The following is a 21,953-nucleotide window of genomic DNA, read 5'->3' as shown; positions in this document are numbered from 1 at the left end:
CAAAGGACCAGTCATCCCAGCTCAAGTGTACCCTAGATCTCTGACCAAATGCTTGTAGCCAGTCCTATAATAAACTAACTAAAGGTTTATTAACTAGGAAAAAGAAAAGAGAATTATTTACAAGGTTAAAGCAGGTAAACATACATATGCAAATGAGATATAGTCTTAGGTTCAAAAAGATGAAAGTAGTTACTATAATATGCAAGCTTTATATGTCCTTTAGGGCACTGATTCTCAAACCTTTTTGGACCAGGACCCATTTATAAACATTGATGGCCAGACCTGACCCAGTAAATATCTTAAGTAGAAAACACACTAGTATTTTGCCCCCAAAATATTTATTATCCACTACATGTAACAACAACAACAACAATGATACTAAGTTAAAGCAGCTCAACAGTCAGAAAGTTAAAAGCAGAAATCAACATCAAGAGGAACACATTATCAACAGTATAATAAATCCTAGGTTCCACTTTATGAGAAACTTGACCTTGCTTCTCTTTGATGAGTTTATCAAAGTTTGGTGTAATTGTAGTCAGCACAATCTGAAGGTTGTGTTCAACATCCAGTCTGTTCCTGCTTTTATTCTTTAGTTGAGTCAAGGCAGAGAATCCAGTTTCGTGCAAATATGTTGTACTGAAAGGCAAAATGACTCCAATAGCATGGAAAGCAAGAGAAGGCTATTCTCCAGGAGCACTGCACAAAAATTGGGGAAGGGTCATTTCGGTATATTTTCTTTGTATATTGCGATCACAAGATAACTCGACCAGTTGAGATTCTTGCTTCATAGGTAGACGCATGTTTTCCAACACAACTTCAAATGGATCCTGTACCCATTCTTCTCCCTTCAGTTGCTCATCTGAAAAGTAATCACAGAATCTTGTGTGTTTAACTAATCTTAGTTAAATGATTACTGATAATTTTCTTCAGTGCTTCTGGGCTAGCAGAATATTTCCATTATTTTGTTTCTAGAGACACGTTACGAAACATGTCCATCCTATCATTTGAAGCATGTTTGTTCCACAGGGAGAGGGTATTTTTGAATGCAGCAATTCTGTCAGTCTACTCAAAGCAATTGTGCCCTCTGCCCTGTACAGACAAATTCAAATCATTCAGCTGATCGAATACATCTCCCAGATATGCAATTCGAGCAAGCCATGTGTTGTTACTGAAGTGCTCTGCCAGGTGACACTTTTTTTCTTTAAGAAAAGCTGCCAACTCACTTTTAAGTTTGTATACATGAGACAACACTTTACCACAGGATAGCCAATGAACCTCAGCATGGTAAAGCAGATGTACATGTGCACTGCCCATTTCCTGACTGAAAACTTGTAAGCATTGTGAATTCCTGGCATTTTGTTTGATGTAATTCACAGTTTTGACAACATCTTTAAGAGTTTAGTGATGCTCAGGTACATGTCTTTAGCTGCTCATGCCTCCCTGTGCAGGAAACTGTGGTCCCACGTTTCACTGGATGCTTTCAAAAGGATTCTTTGAACAGCTCCTGAAAGTTTCCCTACTGGTCACTGAAGCAGCCCCATCATTTGTAATACCAGCACACTTTGACCAGCTCAATCCCACCGACTCCAAGTCATTAGCTAGTGTAACAAATATATCAGCAGCAGTAGTAGAAATAGGCAAATCCGCACTAAACAAGTACTGTTCTTGAAAATCACTTTCCCATACATGCCTCACATAAACCACCAAGGTAGCACAGTTTGAGACATCTGTAGATTCATCTAATTGTAAAAGAAAACAGTCGTTTACTGAAAAATGATCAGTTGTTTGTAGTTTGATGTCTTCTTCTTATATATCGCAAATTCTTCTCTGTATTGTGTCATCGGAAATAGGGATTGTTTTTAATTTTTTTCCAGCTGACTCACCCAACATTTCAGTGCACATGTCAATAGCAGAAGGTAAAATTAACCCCTCAGTGACAGTGCGAGTTTTTTTACATTTCGCAATGGGGTATACAACAAGGCAAGAGGCATGCAATGCTTGCTCCCAGGCAGTAGATACACATTCAAGTGTTTTTTGTGATGTTTCCAAATCTTTGCTTTTTTGTTTAAATAAATCAAGAGGCTTGTCTTTATAGCTAGAATGCTTTGTCTCCAAATGGCTATATAACTTTGATGGTTTTAGGGTTTCATTTGCTAACAGTTTACTGCAGATGACACACTGCAGCCTGTGTTCATCATTTTGGTCCTCAGTAAATGAAAACCCAAACTTTAAGTAAGCAGGGTCATACCTATGACTACTTTTCTTCTCAGGTTGTGAGGAATTCCTACTATCACTTGTACTTTCAGTTGCAACGGGACAGTTTAAAAATTTATCCATTTCACTGACTAAAGACTCACTTTGTGGTTAGTATGCAAATTCTTCACTGGAAGTTTTAGAGAACACTCTTTCCCCATAACTCTTCACATGGTGCATTCAACTGGCTAATCATTTACACTACGAGTGGGTCACTTCCACCCCACTTCTGCTGAAGCCCCTAGCCCTGGCAGGTGCCTCCGGCAGGGCTGAAGGCCCTAGCCCCACCACCCTGCTGGAAGGCAGAAGCCCTGAGCTCCCCCTGCCCCAGTCTGGTAGGTGGAGAATGGGATGGGGATATGGGGGGCTCTGCAAGGCACACTTTAACACTAGTTGTGTTAAAGAGCTGTGGTTTGGCCACCCCTGCCTTATAACATGGGATACAGACATCAGTAAGGTGAATACATGCAGCATCCTACAAGCATTGCAGAAATTCAAAATACTAAAGACATTCATATAACTCTAATATCTATTTCAGCAGTACGAACATATAGGCAAGCCAGAGTGGTTTCCATCTATGCCTTTGTAAGTGTTCAGTGAGGCCCAGGGGACTTGGCATGAGATGGCACCTGGTCTGTCAGCGTCACAATCACAACCACAACCCCCATATCACTGAACCAGATTCAAATTAACTAAAATATTGGGTGACGTCCTGGCCCCATTGAAATCAATGCCAAATCTCCCATTTGCTTCAGTGTGGCCAGGATGTCACCCATTGTGTCTATAGAATCTGATTTTAAGTGTTTATGCATCTCAAACCCGGTTTAGTGATGGGACCCCTTAATGACTGCTATAATTTCTTTTCCTATATTTAATGTTATTCCCTTTTCATTTTCAGATGTTTAAAACTCAGCAGGTACATACACAGGTCTTTTAGGGCCTCTTCTGTGCCCACTGAAGTCAATGTAAAATTTCACCATAGCTTCCATGGGCTTAGGACCAGGCCCTTATCACTTTATTTTGTTGAGATAATGTTCAGTGTACTGCAGATCAATAATGTCCTTTAAAATATTCCAGGTTTTCCATTTAGTTTCACTGCTCATATTCCACATACTCTCTTCCTCAAGCTTTTTAGGTCTGTCTTTTTGAAGACTATCATCTGAATATTTTTGCCTTCACTCTTGCAGATTCTTATGGTCAGACCCTGCCATTCTTGCTCTCAGTGAGTAATCCACCAGCAGCCCCATTGTTCTCAAAGGTACTACTCATTGTAAGTAAGAGTGGAAAAACTGCTCAACACTATAATGCAATGATCATTGGCACCAGTTATCTACAACTTCCAGGCTTTCAACAATTCATACGCACACTTACTGTTATGTACTAAACAGAAACTAAAGGAAGTCATGGAGCACGTAGACACAAGCAGAGCAGGATTTAGAAAATTTGTATCTTAGAAACACATGAAGACTCACTGGTGATATCAGTTTACAGGCAGTCCTCGGACTTATGACAGAACTGGTTCCTTACAATTGCGTCGTAAGTCAGAACATTGTAACTTGGTACTGCGACCTATTCCATTGTAGGACCGAGCGTCATAAGCTCGAAACCTATAGTCGTAAGTCGAATCAGGGTGTCAATGTAGAAGCGTCGTAAGTGCCGTTTGTTGTAACTCGAATGTTGTAAAGTCAAGGACTGCCTGTATTTGTGACAGTTGAGTACCACATGAAGGCACATTGTAGGGAAGTACAACCAACAAAGCAAAATATGACCAGGAATGTAGATGACACAGTTCCTGAAGTTAAACTACCATTTGTCATGTAAATTGGGCAAACAGTCAAAATGGCAAAACATACATTAGTAATCATGAACAGGTGTGCAAAGCAGTTGAAACTCGACTGATAAATCCCTGGATTTGCCATTTGAATCTGAATTTTCTTTTAGTTAACAGATCTCAAAGATTGGTACTGGAGATTAGTAGTATTTTTCAAGCAATTTGTACTTCCTTATTATGCTATTTCACAACAATAATACCATGTTAGAGCTGAACATCTAGAATTTCATCAACTAAAGAATACTTGCCTGAGCTGAACTTGCTCAGAAGTCCATATGTATCAGTGGTCTGAGCTTGCACACACTTACGTAGGTGCTTAACTTTATTCATGTGCTAAGTTCCGCTGAAGTCAATAGGAATGCACACAAGTAAAATTATATATGTGCTTAAGTGTTTGGAGGATCAGGCTCCTTGTGGGATTTTCACACTAGCTATTGGACACTGCCAGTGGCAGGAAAAGGGATCTAAGTACCAGTTATTTGATCCACTCTGTCAAATCCCTGTTCCTTTGTCTGATGGGAGGCTTGACGATTCCTCTCATTCCCTAAACATTCTAACAGGAAGCATTACCTTACACCTTGTAAGTATTCAGATGTAGACACAAAGCTAGGACACAAACTGAAGTGGAGTTTAAACGTGTCCTGAATTTTAATCTCTCTGCCAGATTCTGTGATCCTTACTCACCCCGAGTAGTCCTTCCTCTATGAGTAGTCCAACTGGAACTAAAGATGCTACTCAGAATAATGCTGGCAGAATCAGGCCCTCTAAGGCAAATGCTATTGCTACAGTGCAAGTATTTTCTTTCTTCTCACCGGCACTCAATGAACCACTGGCGGATCTGCTCCTGAAGACTTTCCTTGATGTCAGGACCTTCTATTTCTCTCAGATGGGTCTTGATGGATACCAAAGCATTCTCGTACTCAGTCTCATGTCTCCCCTGGACCTCACACCTCTTGGTTTCCACATTCTGGGCACGTGCTACTGAAGCACTAATCCTTTGGAACTGAGGAGGTGGGTTCTGAAAATGAAAAGGGAGAACGAGATTCAAAATAAAAGGTACAAATTAAAGAAATTTAACGTATGTTGGAATGCTCGGTTGATACTCATGTTCTCTAAGCCTCGTTTTATGTGTGAAAAATTAAAAAAAGGAGAGAGAGAGAAAAAAAGAAAACCTGCTCATAAAAAGTGCCTGGATACACACAATGGTCTATTGTTAGTGTTTCAACCTTAATTAACAAAATTGCTATGTACAAAAACAATCCTTCCAGCGTGGGATCCTGGGATCTCAACGAGACAGGTGAGAAGACTGCTGTGCAGCAAATGCCAACTTTATCCATGTCAGAAGGGTGCCAGAGATTTTTTTAATTGAATTTTCAAATGTTTGGATTTCCCAGTGGTTCTTTTTAATTAGACAGCATTGTTTTTAATTTGTTCAGTTAACATTTTTTATATGCACTGTTTGGTCAGTTGTTTCCTGGTATTCTGTGGCAGCTGGTAAAACTCCTTTAGGAAATCCACTTCCCTTGAGTAAAACATATATTCATAAATAAAAATCCAAACACTGTAATAAAAAAGGAGCTCCCCAAATTTCCCATGATTAGATAATCCTGCCAAGGAGAACTTTAGGTGCTTAGAAGTTAGAATAAAGTGTTACAAAAATAAATAAATAAGCTCAGCTTTCTGATTGATTTTATATATGCATTTTAGGATAGATACAAATGAAAGTCTTTCATTTGTGCAATCGAAGAAGTATGAAAAACATCAACTGTGGGGTTGAAATAAAACTTTACTAGACTTTATTTTCCATTGTGTAAACTGAAAATGTGTTCCTACTGTGTCAGTAAGTATTTTCCAGATCAGTTCCCTGTGCTGTTCTCAAAGGCGACCTACATGAGTAGAAGTATTGGCCAGGGAAATAACATCAGGCCTGGTATTGTGTAGCTAGGCCAGCAAAACTCTACCCTACTGCATCCTGCTCTTATAGATTGCCATAATTGTTTCTGTGAATAGACAGGCTTACAGGTACTGTTTGGTACAACACAGTGGGTATCCTGTTGGAGAGTGCCTTTCGAAAAGGAGATTCTGGCTGGACCCTCACTAGAGGTAATTTTATTTGGAATGATTGTTTATGTCTCAAAGTTCTCTTCATCCATGAGCAGTGAGAAGAAAGGTGGTAGGAGAGAGAACTGGGAGTGTGAGTGGAAAATAGTTGGGGGTGTGAACCCCATGAATGGAGGAATCTGGGGCTATGGTTGAATATTTCCCAGTGAGCAGAGAGGGGTTCTCCTCTGACCCTTCTGAGCATAAGGATTTGAGAGGAGAGAGAGAGAACCACACATGCATTTTTTCTGACCTGGGGCAACTTAGTGTCTCTCTTTATGAGGAATGTGTGTTAGCGTATAGTCTAAACCAGCTGGCCAGGCCTTGGCAGACTCAGTCCATGAACTGGCCTATAGGAGCAAGAGGTGGAGGGCAGTGGGAAAATTCCTACTTTATGAATACAAAGGGCAGCCAGTGGCAGGGAGATCTGCTGTGGCTGCTTCTTGCTGCAGGGACTATTCTGTTATCTCTTGTTAATTCTTAGGGTACTATTTTATTAGAAAGTAACAATATGTGCCACTTATACCAAGGAGAGTGTGAGCATCCTCTGTACGTCTTGATAATAAATGAAAGAAAAAAGGGGGGAAATTATAAAATTTACTTTCATTAGATGTTATGATATACGCTAAGACCATCAGTCCAGATTCCTTTCTTTCTTTTCTTAATATTTCCTAAATTAAATTACAGGAATTACTTATGTGAAAATGGTGTATTTAAATGGGGAAAAAGGCAGCAGTTGATATGACATGTTGCTGCTTGCTTGTTTTCATTATGGAGAAGACGGAGCTAACTCAAATATGAAGGGCCAGATAAGCAAGAATTACAGAAGAGGCGTGGGAGAGAGATTCTGAAATAAGAAGCAACAGGAGCTAGGATAAATGACTACTGATGGATTCATGGCAGTCTGATGTGGTACACACATTATGATTCTGCTTGTGAGTGAAGACTGCAAGGTTTACACATGTCAGAAATACAAGCCAGCTTCTGTTCTCAAGGAAAATGAGGAGAGTGATGAACTGCAATTTAAAAATCATGTAATGCGTATTTGGCTTTTAGTAAAACGTTACATACATACATCCAATAGACCTGCGTCACCATTGGGTTACTCCTGTTGAGATCAATGGAATTATACTGAGGGGGAAAAAAGGGGTGGGGGGAGGCAAAGCACATGGTGAATTAGGCCCAGTAATATGTCGCAGGATCTTTCAAAATGAATTCAGATTGGCTTAAATATGGAAACTAGCAGAAGCACCACAACGAATATTCACACAGAGCAATATATCAACCTAGGTCCATGACTAGCAGGGAAAGGGATTGACACAAAAGGAAAGGGGAGGAAAGAGCTTGTTATGTACACCTTGGCTAAGCAATAAGTAAAATTGAGACATAATCTATATAAAGTTCATTTAATCTTGGTGTCTAAGTACTAATCACAATGATGACAAAATGATAAATTTACAAATATGTGAAGGATATAAACAACAAAGAACAGAAATTAGTTGATAGGGTAAAACTAAGGATGAAGGGATGAAATAAAAAAAGAAAATTAAAGCTGAACATGAAGGAAAAAACTCCTGGCATCGAGACTTACTATGATATGAATAAAGAAAAGGAGTACTTGTGGCACCCTAGAGACTAACCAATTTATCTGAGTAGCTCATGAAAGCTTATGCTCAAATAAATTGGTTAGTCTCTAAGGTGCCACAAGTACTCCTTTTCTTTTTGCGAATACAGACTAACACGGCTGCTACTCTGAAACCTAAGATATGAATAGTCTCCCAAGTGAAGTGTTAGAAACCCCACCACTTGGGTCAATTAAAAAGAACAGTGTCAACTTAACATAAGTGAGTTTTAAAAAAAATAAACCCACTATAGTTTTATATACCATCCTGTTCCTGAGTTCAACAACCAATTTTTTTTTGCGCATTTACAGTTGTATTTCCCTACTTTCTTTAAAAAGGGTTTTTCTTCTACTCTTGCTTTGTGAAAGACTCAGGCAGCTAACAAATGAAAATGACAGACTACACAAGGAAACAGTGCTGAGTATCTTGGTTTTTTACACTAGTCACAAAAGTATGTTGGTTTTTTACACTAGTTACAAAAATTTTAGCTACTTTTAAAACAAAATCTTTAACTAGGATCTCCGGCCTTCTCAAATTGAAATGAAATGAAAGGAAAAATGAATTGAACATTGCCAATGATGATACAGTTGTGAATTAGAGAATAATTTTTTTGTCCTCTTGCTTTATAAAGAAACAAAGCCAATAAGATGGTACATTACTGGAGCTCTGTTTCTGTGGTCCTTAGGCTGTTCTCTTTGTATTGAAAGTTTTGTTTTTTATGTCATCTTAAATGTCACCTGTTTGAGATAGTATCAGGAAACCTATTTTCAAACTTTGGGGCCTACATATGTTCCTAAATCCCACCTAAAGGCCTCACTGACCTTGGAGATGACGCAGCACCTAGAGAACCCAGCAGGGTGAGCCCTGCAGAGTTTTCTTTGCATGCTCCTTTCAAAGAGGGAGATGTTCAGGGGACTACAAAGGAGACATGAGGCATGACATACACACCTAGAGCGTCCCAGGATGCAGGGGAAAGTAAACATTAACCTGATAGAAGGGTTGCCCTGCTTTCGTGGTGACTGTCCTCCAAGACAACATGACTTCAAACAACCCCAGCTACTGCAGTATTCAGATGACAATCTTTGAATACTACCAAACAATATTCCAGATCAATATTCCATTGACAGTCCCCAGGATTCTTAAAGTTTTCATAGATATCATCTATATACTTAATACACATGTTAAAAACAAAAGCCAATTTCTTTTCTATGTTGTTTCTCTGAATGCTTTTAATGTGGTTGCTTTTGACTCCTAGGGAGGTACTCTGCAGTCAGACACTAATAAATACCTTTTCCTTGGGGCAGAAGCATTTTTCCATCTTAAAGAAATTTCTCTGGCCATGCAAAATTCAAATTTGTTAACTCGCCTTATAAACAGCAACTCATTTAAAAACAAATTACAAATATTAGACGGAGACTCTGAATTCAATAATGCACTATAGCCACATCAGCTATAGAATAATGCATCTTAATGAAGGCTTCCCATGTGAATAAACCATTATATTTACAAGCTTTCCATAGTTAATGACCCAGAACTGGATAACGAAACTCACATTTTTAGCGAGGTCCTCTGTCAGCAAAAGTATACATATTAATAATTGATGGTGCTGTAAAAATAGGACATAATATGAAGCTTCCTGAGTTTGTGGGAAAATAGGACTACATGGCCCATTAACTTAAAATGCTTATCTAATGTTTGATGGGCTTTGTCTTTAAAATCCTTGTTTAAATTAATAAGGCAAAATGGACATTTGTCTAAAAGAATGTTTTTCCAACTCATCAGTCACAAGTACACTGAGCGAGATGCTTGCTGTTGTGTTCTTTGTGTTTTCTAAAGAGAATTTAGGTTTTATGAAAAGAAAAAGCCGAGCAGTAGAAGTTCCCTGCATTTTTCAAGGTAAGCCAACATGAGGAAAGCTCACTCAATGGTACGGGTTTCACTTGAGAACTGGCTTGTACAGACCACCGTCTCAAGGTGGGAAAATCGCACTCTTTATGCTTAGTCAGCTCAACAGCTCTTTCCAACACAGGCTGCTTCATTGTTCATTACGAAGCACGTAGAAGGGTGCAGGCAGGCTGAACATGCTTGAGGCTATAGTTCGGCATCTAGGATGCCCCATGCTGTGGAACTAACTGCTCTTCAATTGTTCCATTAAGATTACATTTAAGAGGGAAAATAGTCGTAATTTCAGTAAATAAATATATTTTATTTTATTTAATATTTTAGGACTATCGTGCCTGAAAGGTAAATTTACTGTACTTTTATTATCAGGTATTTTGCTCAGGACACAGTATCTTGGACTCTTTTTGCAGACCTCAAACCACACATTTTTGTGGGATTTCTGCTGTATGGATTCTCTTTTGGATAATTTTCTCCAAAATTGTATTCTTTAAACAGAGCTGTGTACAACAAATACCCATTAAACTAGTAACCCTGCAGGACTGAGCAGTGCATCTCATGCAATCCATAGTGAAATCCACACATCAACCCTGGTTTCAAATAGTCCCTGGGTTCCTATACAGCGACTCCACATTTACATTGTTTTATAATACACTTTTGTAGCAGAAGAGATATTTCTCAGCAGAATATATATTTATTCAGAGCCCGATTATAGGCGCCTTTACTCATATGAGCAGTTCCACTGAAGTAAATGAGGCTACATGTGTAACTGCTTATTAGTCAAAGTAAAGGAGTTCATGATTCAGCCTTCTAGAAGTCTATTCTTTTCTCATGTCAGTTATTCTATTGAATTTTAAACTTTGGTTGTCTGGACATTCTTTTAACAAGCTTACTGTATCATTGGTTATTTAGGGTTTTTCTGTATTTCTCAATATATTTTGCTTGGAGGAATGGATAATAGATTTTAAACAAGTCTCTTATCTTACTAAGCATTTGTTCATAGATCTTCCATTTTAGCACAATACAAAGCACCATATAAATTTATATGACTGAAGTCCCAAATTAGGTACAAAACGGAATCACAAAGCAAAATGTATTACATTCATTAAAGCTTGCCACTATATGATTCACTCCAATAGCTTTGCCAATTAAAGTCATTGTCACATGCATTCAAACAATGGTATTTATTTGTAGTAGGAGGTCTTGGTAGAAAAATACTGAAAATGGCTCAGTTTATGTCATTATGAAACTCACAGTACTTATTAAAAAGATAAAAGGAACATTACATTTGGTGTGGAATTTTAAAAAAAACCTTATTTTTATTCATAATGATGTTATCTTGTACAGTCCTGGTTGTATTTATTTCAGATATTAATCCCAGGCATGCTGCCAAATTTCTTTTACTAAAGATGATAATGCATGTTTTTGATTGTAAAAGCCAATTGTTTAAATATTAGCACAATTTCATAAAAAGAAGGAGCAATAGCAGAAAATAACAGAGATGACTCTGTGTTGCTTTCCAATATCTTACAAGTTTGACACTAAACACATTAAAAAATCACATTAAATCTAGGATAGCATTCTTCAGATTTTGCAAACACATAACTACGGGGAAATAATACAAAACCCCCTTTGTGCTGACTTCTCAAACATAATGGTAGGCTATAAATCAAGCCAAAATAGCATTTTAGATTTAGGTTTAATAAAAACAGACTTTTGGGCACCCTTCAGCTATCCTGTTTATCCACTTCAGGAGCTGGAGAATTATTTTATGCTCTACTTATTTATACAGTTTGCAATATCCAATCAAATTATTTATTTAGCTACAGACTCGAATGTTTACTCAGAAGGCTATTCTGGGGAACACTGATGCTTTATTTTATTTTTTTTTGGACGGGCTGAAATGTTATATATTTATTAGGAATTCAAAGGGTAAAAAATTGTTTGGAAATTCCAGACTGTTTCCTCAGATAGAAATATAACCCTTTCCCAAGCCAACATGCCTAAATTAGGGTATGTTTAGAAGAGGTAAGGAGGAGAGAACATAGTTATTTACTGAAGAGCACATAATGTCTTTCAATTGAAAATCCACATGAAAGGAGGGGAAAAAATCCTCTAAAACTATATGGAAGAGCTGTGTATTAACATATATTATACCTTAGACTCCCTTTGTATAAGAGCATAAATGATTGTATAAAAGCAGAGTGTCAAAGTTGCCTAGCAGAGCACAACATATAAATATGTACATGTCCAACAAATAAGGCCTCAGTCCTGTAAACCGCTTCAGCGTGTGAAGTACTTAACTTCAGTGAGACTGACTCCTTGTGTTTGAAGTTAAAAATGTATTGAAGAGTTTTGCCAGATTGGGGCCAGCATGCATTGCACCTTACAGGATTGAGCCGTTCATCTCATGCAATCCATAGTGAAATCCACACATCAACCCTGGTTTCAAATAGTCCCTGGGTGCCTATATAGCTACTCCACGCTCATATTCTCTACTGACAAGATGCATAGGCTGTCGAGCACCAATTGCTGCTACCAAAGACAAAGCAAATTTGCAGCATGGAAGTTTGTTGAGTTTCCAGAGTGTGTACTTTGGTTTTCCTTCCAGCCCTCTCCTTCTCTGACTCCTCCTCTCTTCCCATGGACCAGACTTGTGTAGAATTAGTCAATTTGCAAATAATTTTTAATAACTTTTTATGTTAACAGATTTTCCTCTAAGCTAGCCTGTGTCTTGAGACTATTGAGTACAGGGGGAGCCCAATATATCCTCACTTAAGGACCAGTCCTATTAGGAGATGGGAATCTCCAGAAATGTGCTGGATACCCTCAACTCTCGCTGACTTTTAGAGGCACGTAGCACCTCACAGGATCTGGCTCTATTCTGAGCACAGCTCTCATTGATTTCAATGGAAGGCACATCTGTGTTAGCAAAAGAATTGATTTAGGTTTAGCATTGTGCTCTGGCTGCTTTGCACCACTTTAGTGAAACAAAGCAGCTGCAGACATTAAGCTAAGCTGGGTTTGTGGCTGCTTTGGATCACTGGACCAACACAAACCAACCACAGCACACTGGTGAATCTGGCCCCTGATGACTGAAGTCTTAACATTAAGCTGTTCTTGAGTTATCGATAAACAAGAGAAATTAGCTACTAGTTTTAAAAAAATCAGAAGCACGGCATATGGCTGGCCTGTAACTTTAGTACGGCTGGAGGAAGAAAATAAAGGTTTCTTCTGGACGAGGCATGTACATTTTCAGGACAATCTAATTATTATGCCAGAGTCAGAGTGGGTTAAACGTAGAATTTAGAATGGAACATTGACTGCTGAATTAGCTGTGGAGCTGCTAATACACAGCTCCATGGCAGGAATATGAGGAAGACCAGGAAGCAAGTCAGGAGACAGTTATAAAGATATATGTGTTCCTGGTTAGGCCTGCTTCTTTTTACAAATGAAGCAGGTTTTTCAGATCATGATTTATCTGAGATTTAGAAAAACGTGCTGAGGGAATCATGCTGTTTCGGTATAAATAATAACAATAACAACAAGACTTTGTACTAGAGCCAAGAAAAATCTCTGGAACATGGACTTCTACTCTGTCATCAAGTAAAATAAGAAATAGGCTCAAACTCAAGAAAACTGACAAAAAGTGTTTCTGTCAGCACGGAGACATAAGCACTGACAGCAAATTGCATGAGCACTGTTAATTCAGAGGCAGTTAGGATGGCTCTTGGACTATCTTTGTGTATATTCTTGTTAGGTCCATATAACTGAATGGCCCAAAAGTCATTACTAATAATTTAAAGTTTTTCGATTCCTTCTGCAAATTGTAAATTACAGTGCTTTATAAATAAGTTTAAAATAATAATTTAAAGTGAATGTATATTTCTTGCAGTATAAGTCCTGACTCATCTGTAATGGACTTAAAATAATAGATGGCCATGTCTTCTAATTTATCTAAGTCTTAAAGTATTAGAAAAGCAAATTCAGCATGTTTACAGCATGAAGACCTGTGATCATTTTTTAGAGGGCTGACATGATCATACATCAAAGGGGCTTGACCTTTGGTGCTCTCTGCTGATCCATCAACGAGATTTGATGCCTGTTTGCTACTTGTTTCCTTTAGAGGCCGTAGATGGGAATGTGACATTAAAAATGCAGGAAAAACACAAATCCTAAATATGAAAACATTGGAAGACAAAGCAGTTTTCATTTCCTCCATCTCCCCCGATTAGATATTTGATGTCAAATAATGGCTCTATAGAGAACAGTGTTGCAAACATCAATTCTATTGCTCCTAAAAAACGGTCAGAAAGTGAAGAATCTGGACGTTGTGTTAGGTTTTAAGCCCTCTTGTCCCCATGAATGTATAGTTTTTCCCATAGGGTATAATATATTGCTGTCTTCACACCCATTATCAGTGTGCAGGCCACAGTGAAAAGAGGATGCAGCTGTATACCCGATCACACCTGTGACCTCCACTCCTCCATCATCTTCTAGAGACTAGAGCCCTCTCTAAGACTTTTAGGTAACCAATACAGAATATAACAGCGAATGATCCCTTGGGTTCTGAAAGGCATCATTTCTAAAACATTTATGTTCACTAAATCTCAGTGTTCCAGCATTTTAGTCCTGCCCCTGCTGAAGTCTAGGGGAGTTTTCTCATTGAATTCAACAGAAAGCAAAATCAGCACTCACTCCTCATCTGCCACAATGAGTGTTCTTTGGAACTGCACAGGAGAAATGTTAGAAAAGAATCCATAAGAGAGGAATTTCCCATTCATCTTCATATAGCTTAGGGCAGTGGTTCTCAATTTTTCCAGACTACTGTACCCCCTGAGTTGTCTTGCATACCCCCAAATTACACCTCACTTAGAAACTACTTGCTTACACAATCAGACATAAAAATGCAAAAGTGTCACAGCACACTGTTACTGAAAAATGACTTTCTCATTTTACCATATAATTATAAAATAAATGGATTGGAATATAAATACTGTACTTATATTTCAGGGTATGGTATATAGAGTAGGATAAACAAGTCATTGTCTGTATGAATTTTTAGTTTATACTGACTTTGCTAGTGCTTTTTATGTAGCCTGTTGTAAAATTAGGCAGATATCTAGATGAGCTGATGTACCCCCTGGAAGACCTCTGTGTACCCCCAGCGGTATGTGTACCCCTCATTGAGAACCAATGGCTTAGGGCACTGGTTTTCAACCAAAGGTCTGGGGCTCCTTGGGGGGCCATAACCAGGTTTCAGGGGGTCCACCAAGCATGGCCCGCATTAGACTCGCTAGGGTCCAGCACAGAAAGCTGACGTCCCACTGCGCAGGACTGCAGCCTGGGGCCCCAAGCCCCAACACCCGAGGCTGAAGTCAAAGCCTGAGCAACTTAGCTTCGCAATGCCCCCTGTGGGGTGTGCCCTGGGCAACTGCCCTGCTTGCTACCCGTTAATGCCAGCCCTGGCTTTTATATGCGGAAAAACAGTTGTGGCAGGAGCAGGTGCATGGAGTTTTTATAGTATGTGTGTGTGGGGAAGGTTCTCTGAAAGAAAAAGGTTGAGAACCACTGGCTTAGGGCAATTCAACGTTCTTTCTGTAGGTTAGGTTTTGAAGAACATTCTTAAGTAATGCTCTTTTTCTGTATGTTGTTGGGGGTAGACTTAGTTTTCATAAAGCAATGACCTGCCTAATTATAACTTCACTGTTGGATAAGAAAATTGTCCAACCCATGTTTTGGGGCAAGCAGAAGGTATGCTTCAATGATGGAATATTGATTTTGATTGTTTTAGATGATATTTTAATAGCTCTAGAGTACAAAAAGTCATGCATACATCTAAAAAAATACATGATGAGAATGAATATTACTGTAAGGGCAGTATTGTAAAAGACTGTCATTTGAACACAGTACCAACAGTGCATTGTTGTAGTAGATAAGGGGACCTGGAGGGCACGGCACTAATACTGTGTCATATAAAATAAACACTACGGAGTGGAGAGGGCCAGGACAAATGCATTTGAGGGAATGGATGACAGCTGGAAAGGTATGGGGAGATTCTATCCCGTCTCCCAGCTAGCTGCTGGGAGCACTATAATTTACTGCACACTTATATTCAGCACCAACAATATGCATAGGCTACTGAGCACCAGTTGCTGCTTCCAAGGACAGATCAAATTTGCAATATGGAATTTTGTTGAGTTTCCAAGGAATGAAGGGAATGGCTTTCCTTCGTGTCCTCTCCTTCTCTGACTTTTCCCATCTTCCCACAGACCAGACTTATGTAGAATCAGCTGCTGCTTCCAGTTGCTTGGAGAAGCTCTATAGCCGAGACATGGAGAGGCTGGGGGAAACACATACTTCCTATTTCTGCAGGGAGGAGACGGTTTACCTTCCCTGATTATGGGAGAGGGGGAAACTCCCCTAGGCTGTCCTTCTATTCTCCACCACTCGTGGTCTAAAAGATCACTGTGTATGTTTATTTTCCTCTTTTGCCTCCCCATGCCAGGAGCTCTGAGGTGCTGTTTTGCCTCTTCCCTCCCACGTGGGCCTAAGGGATATATTTATTTGGCAGCTTTTTACTCCCCTTCCTAACCACACACACAATGGGAGAGGGCCTGCAAAATGGTGTGAGGAGAAGACTTGACAGGTTCAACTCTGCTTCAGGAATAAAGCGTCCTGAGGCATTATGAACAGAAGACCGACTAACATGAGTACCTTGCTCTACCATGCCTGGATCATATCCCCCAAATCCTGGAGCAAAGTCTGTCTGTTTCCACATCTGCAGTAGATATGGCACTAATGTATATCATAAGAGGTTATAGCAGAAGTGAGATTGTCCTACTGCCACACCATTAGTCATTTCATTTGAGTTCTTTGGTCTTAAAGACCTCTTTAAAATATGTGGAGAGTTTTAGAAAATGAATGTCTTGTTCTCCCCTACTGTTAAATTACAAAAATCCAAAGGGAAAACAGAATACAATCTTGAATGCATTTTATATTCTTTGGGAAGCAAAACTTACCATCCCCAGAAATATCATTTCCTCTTCTCTCATTTTCTCTGTTTTCTTCCACTGGGTAAATCCACGCCAAACCTGAATTGTAAACATGACTCTAATGAGATAAATGGGCCCTGTTACTGCTTCCTTTACTGCAGGAGGCACAGGAAAAAACAAATAGAGGAAGGAAAAACAGAATATACAATTGAAGCAATTACTCCTGAACAGGTTGCCATCTGCTGTATTATTTTAAACAAATTCTGAAGTCTGCTCTTCCCCCTCCTTCCAGCACATGTTAAAAGCATAATTGTAGAAAGCTTGTTTAGATCTAGGTCCATTCCTGCTCTCACTGAGCTCTGTGGTCCTGCCAACACACAGGAGTATTCACCATGTGGATCCTAGCTAGAAATGGCCTGCCGCTCAACTTCACACTGACTACACTGTCTCAGTTTTTGCAGGGTTACTTTTTTCTATTTAGGGGCAAACTCTCTTTTGCCCCAGAGAAAGCAGCAAGTTTTACTCCCCAAACACATGAATCACCAGTGATACACTTGGATCTTGGGGTGTGGATCAGAGAGGACAGTTTGGGCCACTGAAATCAGAGGACTGCCCCTGCAGGTCTGTTCCCTTTACTTTTGTTTCTAGTGCTTTGTCCAGTCTTGTTTGGAATGGCCCACGTAATGGGGTTCCAACCAGCTACACAATTAGGCTAATGCCAATTCAGAATGTTCTGTATCATGAGGTTCATTTCTGTTCATGCTGCTCTTGTGAACAAAACACGTTGTCAATTCTGCCAGCACTGTTCTGACAGAAACAAGACTCACCTTTTGAATACGTAGTGCAGCAGCATCCAAATTTGGACCTTTTGCTCCCTGAAGTTTGGCTTGTCTTTCTCTCTTTTCTTCCAGGTAGATTTGCTTCATGAATGTAGCCCTTAGGCGACCCTGCCGAGCCCTCTCAGAAATCTGGATTACTCTAATGACTTCTTCAAGAGGCAAGGGCTTTACGTATTTCTTCTGTGGTACAGCGAAAAACAAACAGATAAATGGGCCTGTTATCAGAACATGTAGATCCCAAGAATTACTTCCCTGAATCATTTTGAAAATTCAGATGTGTCTTTTGTTAACTCTACTTTAGTTGGCAAATTGAATAACTAACAATATCTTAGTGGAATCCATCCAAGACAAAAGTAGCCCCAATGCAGAGAGGGTGAAACCCATACCTCAGGACCACCTAATTTTAGTTTTGACAGTTTGGCATTTTGATAATTGTACCAGGATCTTAATTTTAACCTGAAAAGCATTTTAAGGAGAAAGTGAACCAGACATGCTATAACCATCATACCTTTTGGTAAGGTAGCATTTTGAGGGGGCAAGGAGTTCCTGATGACATGGAGTAAAAAGTAAGAATCGTTCTTACTGTAGTTTCTGTAACAAAGAACTTATCCCTTTTATTTTGTTTGAGAAATAAGCCTAAATATCAGTATGGCTAAATTCTATTAAACTAATAGCTGTATATTGACTTCCTCTTATTTCCCTCCTAAATTCTGAAGATAGGAGCTTCTGGATATGCCCATGAGGTCTAGAGTTCATCTGCTGGAGAGGCAGAATTTTTCCCCCTCTCCTGTTATTGACATCCTCAATTGGATACAGTTCTGTATACAAATATTGAGTTGGGCTCACTGTACTAAATTTTAAACTTGGTTTTCCCTACAAGGAAAAATACATAATCTATGAGTACACAAAAATGATATCCATAAAAGTCCCCTGCTGAACTATTTAATTTTTAATGCATGCTCTTTAACAGTTTTTTGTTACATGCATATGGGAATACAGTAGCTTGTTAGCAGACAGCCAGAATTTTTGTTTGTTAATTAATTAAACATTAATTAAAAATTGTTAATTAATGTTTGTTAGCAGACAGCCAGAATTTCCTGAATGTATATGGTTCACTATGATGCATACTAAAGTGCAGAAGACTCAACAGCAATCTCAGTGGTAGTAGTTGAGCACAGGAAATAAGTAGACAGAATTAACTGGAAGCAGAGCACAGAGCACATATATAAACTGTGTTAATAAAAAAGATTATTCAGCTTTACAAGCCTCACAGGGTGGTAGCATGTCAAGAGAGACCTGCCCTTCAGTTACACTAGAGTACACGATGTGTAAAGTCCTCACTCCCATGTAATCTGGCTCCACACCAGGCAGATTCATCCTTAGTATGTCACTCTTGGTGAGGGAGGTGGGCAGAGCACAGGTAGGCAAACACACTTTAAGATAAAAACGAGGAGTCCGGTGGCACCTTAAAGACTAACAGATTTATTTGGGCATAATCTTTTGTGGGTAAAAAACCACTTCTTCAGATGCCTGGTGTGAAAATTACAGATGCAGGCATATAATAAATAAATCTGTTAGTCTTTAAGGTGCCTTGTTGTTTTTGTGGATACAGACAAACACAGCTACCCCTCTGATACGTGACACTTTAAGATGTGCAGGGATTGAGACTAAGGAACTGCCTATGAATATTTTTGTTAGTTCATTATGAAATGCACAGGAGCCCTCGCTCAACTCCTTATTTTCACTGTCCAGATTAGTTCAACCACAAATTTTTGGTGTTGAGAGTCTCACGTACCTAGTAGGGAAGAATAATTTCCTCCACTGCAGGGTGAAATTCTATGGCTTGGGTGTTGTAGGAAGTCAGATTATATTATCATAGTGATCTCTTATAGCCATAAAGTCTATGACTCTAAATTAGCCAGAATTAATGCACAGTTGTGCACTTTAGTAGTTTAGAGGGCAGGAAAGCTTCCAAAGAGTACTGCACATATGCAGCACTCTATTTGCAAAGAGTCTTAACTCCATCAGCTCAAAACCAGTTTTCACCAGGCTGTTCAAAGACACTTCTCCGCTCTACGGATTGTCTCAATGCCAAATTTCAGTTTTCTTCTCCTAGCTATTGCAGCAGCATAGCTATACAGAAAAGAGCACAGGAATTTTTCAGAATGTTATAAACAATTAAAATGGGAGATTAGAATGCTAATAGTTATGCAACCTTCACTGTGATTTCTGTTCTTGTTATAGATCCTGACTCAGCACAGTACTTAAGCATGTACCTAAGTTGAAATCAGTGGGACTACTTGTGCAATAAAAGTTAGCCATATGCTTAAGTACCCTGCTGAACTGGGGCCATAATGCTGCCCTTCTATTACTTTCACAGCATAAAATGGAGCCAGATTATTTTGCAAAGTTACCATTGTTAATATTGCTCAGATTGAAGACATTCCTTCCTGGTGGAAATGTACATTATGTTTCTTTTCAGTTGTGCTTCACCCATCAATGCAGTTTGATTAAATATATACTACAAAAATATTTCTCACTTCAATGTTTCATTATAGATTGGTATGGGGAAAATGTATCTGCTTCACTCATATGTGTGAAAAAATGTTCAGTTACAAGGTAAAAGGGTAGGCAGATGACTGGATAATTACGGTACCTATGGTATACTAACCGGTTTGATGTCTTGCAATCCAGCATTAATTAAAATCTGAGCAAGGATTTTCTCCCTCTCTCTCAGCACCTTCAGCTTCTCCTTAATAAAATACCTTGGAATAGGGATTTCTATGTGTTCCTAGGGGAGAGAAATATTCATGGGACACTGTTAGAGCTTTGTTTAAAACCATGTTGCTTATTACCTTAACACCTTTCCTTTACAGACTAATTAAGTTGGCCTAAAGATTCTTGAATTTCCAGGAGTGTTGTGTGACTTGACCTATGTAACAGCTGCTGTGCTATTACTTTGCAATTACTCAAGGTCTAAATCAACAACAAAAAATGAATCCAGTTTCATACAGATTTCCGCAGCATTTTTTAAAATTGTGCAATTCCAAATTAAAAAATTAGCAACTATTTTGAACATTTCAGGGTTTGCCGGTATTTAAAAAATGTACAGACAGTGACTTCCACTTATTTTAATAAACTCATTAGTATGATCCTCCCACATTATTTAATCAACCTCTTGGAAAACAAATCAGCTGTATTGCATTGATATTATTACAAGGAATTAATACCAGGTTAATTATCTAGCCTCTTCAGTATTTCTAAGGTGCTTATCCCCTGTAGTATCTAATCACCTCTCAGCATCAAGAATGATTGGAAATGTCTACACAAAGTCTGCCTTTACTCACTTGTATCATAAAAATTACAACTGTCTCACATTTCCATTGATTGTTGTCTTACAGGATTATTCACTGATGCCGAGAAGTGAAAGAAGAGGGCTTCTTTGAGAGACATGCAGAGAAAGAAGAACCCCCAAAAGATCTACGAATTAGCAGAAGCCAAGGCATTACTGAGTAGCACAACTGATTGTTAGAACCTTGCTTATGAATAGAGGCAATTCTTCCAAGAGTACGCTATCACTAGCAGTCCTTAATGGCAAGTACAAATTAATGAAAAGGCATGAGAGAGACAAGATGGGCGAGGTAATATCTTGTATTGGACCAACTAGTTATGGTGCAGAGACAGATTTTCGAGCTCACACAGAACTGAAGAAGAGCTCTGTGTAAGCTTGAAAGCCTAACTCTTTCATCAACCGAAGTTGGTCCAATAAAAGATGTTACCGCATCCACATTGTCTCTCTAATATTCTGGGACTAAACATGACTACTGTGCCGCTGCAAACATGAAAACACATTGACAGCAGTCTCTGTTTTGGATTCCTGATAGACCTGGAACATAATGGTGCCATTAACAAAGATTTTATTAAAGAAATGGCTAAAATATTCACTCAAGCAAATGGACTGTTGCTTTTGTTTCTACAGAACCCTGGCTATCACTTCAGATATGGGCAACAGTACAGTGCATAAGCAGCGAGGTGAAAAGGCATTGGATGCCCACTAAAACAGCACCAATGTCTAGCTAAAGATCCTGGGAGATACTCTATGTTTCTATGCTTTGTGAACTCTAAAGTGCGAGAGTGTGATGGAAGGCTCAAGTGCTAAGGAAAACAGTTTCTGTAAATCAACATCTTACCACATGTGAGTAGCAAGCCCATCTAGCTTTCCTGTTAGTGGCTCCTGTCCTGGAGCCCAGGCCCCCCTGTTGTGGTAGTGTATGTAAGGGAAAGCTCAGGACTGGGTTTGTGTCATGGCATAGAGAGTTTTTGCCTCTTTTTACATAATTGTCTCTATCACAGCAGAGGCCTGATTTGAGAGGTTTTCTGACTACATTGTTGGCCTAGTTTTCTGCTTCTTCCA

General features: G+C 39.0%; 1 protein-coding gene across 2 annotated transcripts in view; it reads right to left on the bottom strand.

Annotated features, from left to right (window-relative positions):
• The window catches only part of DRC11 (dynein regulatory complex subunit 11), a 158,689-nt gene that overhangs the window by 117,743 nt on the left and 18,993 nt on the right, over window positions 1–21,953 (bottom strand). For both annotated transcript variants that reach the window (XM_073306791.1, XM_073306792.1), the window contains exons 3-6: window positions 20,211–20,330; window positions 17,528–17,719; window positions 16,728–16,799; window positions 4,897–5,102 (exon numbers count right to left, since the gene is read on the bottom strand). In XM_073306791.1, coding sequence (XP_073162892.1) covers window positions 4,897–5,102; window positions 16,728–16,799; window positions 17,528–17,719; window positions 20,211–20,330 — 590 coding nt within the window. The remainder of the gene's footprint in view (window positions 1–4,896; window positions 5,103–16,727; window positions 16,800–17,527; window positions 17,720–20,210; window positions 20,331–21,953) is intronic.

Source organism: Lepidochelys kempii, chromosome 11, assembly GCF_965140285.1.
Source record: "Lepidochelys kempii isolate rLepKem1 chromosome 11, rLepKem1.hap1, whole genome shotgun sequence".
Lineage (NCBI taxonomy): Eukaryota > Metazoa > Chordata > Testudines > Cheloniidae > Lepidochelys > Lepidochelys kempii.
This window is presented reverse-complemented; position numbering and strand designations above follow the sequence as displayed.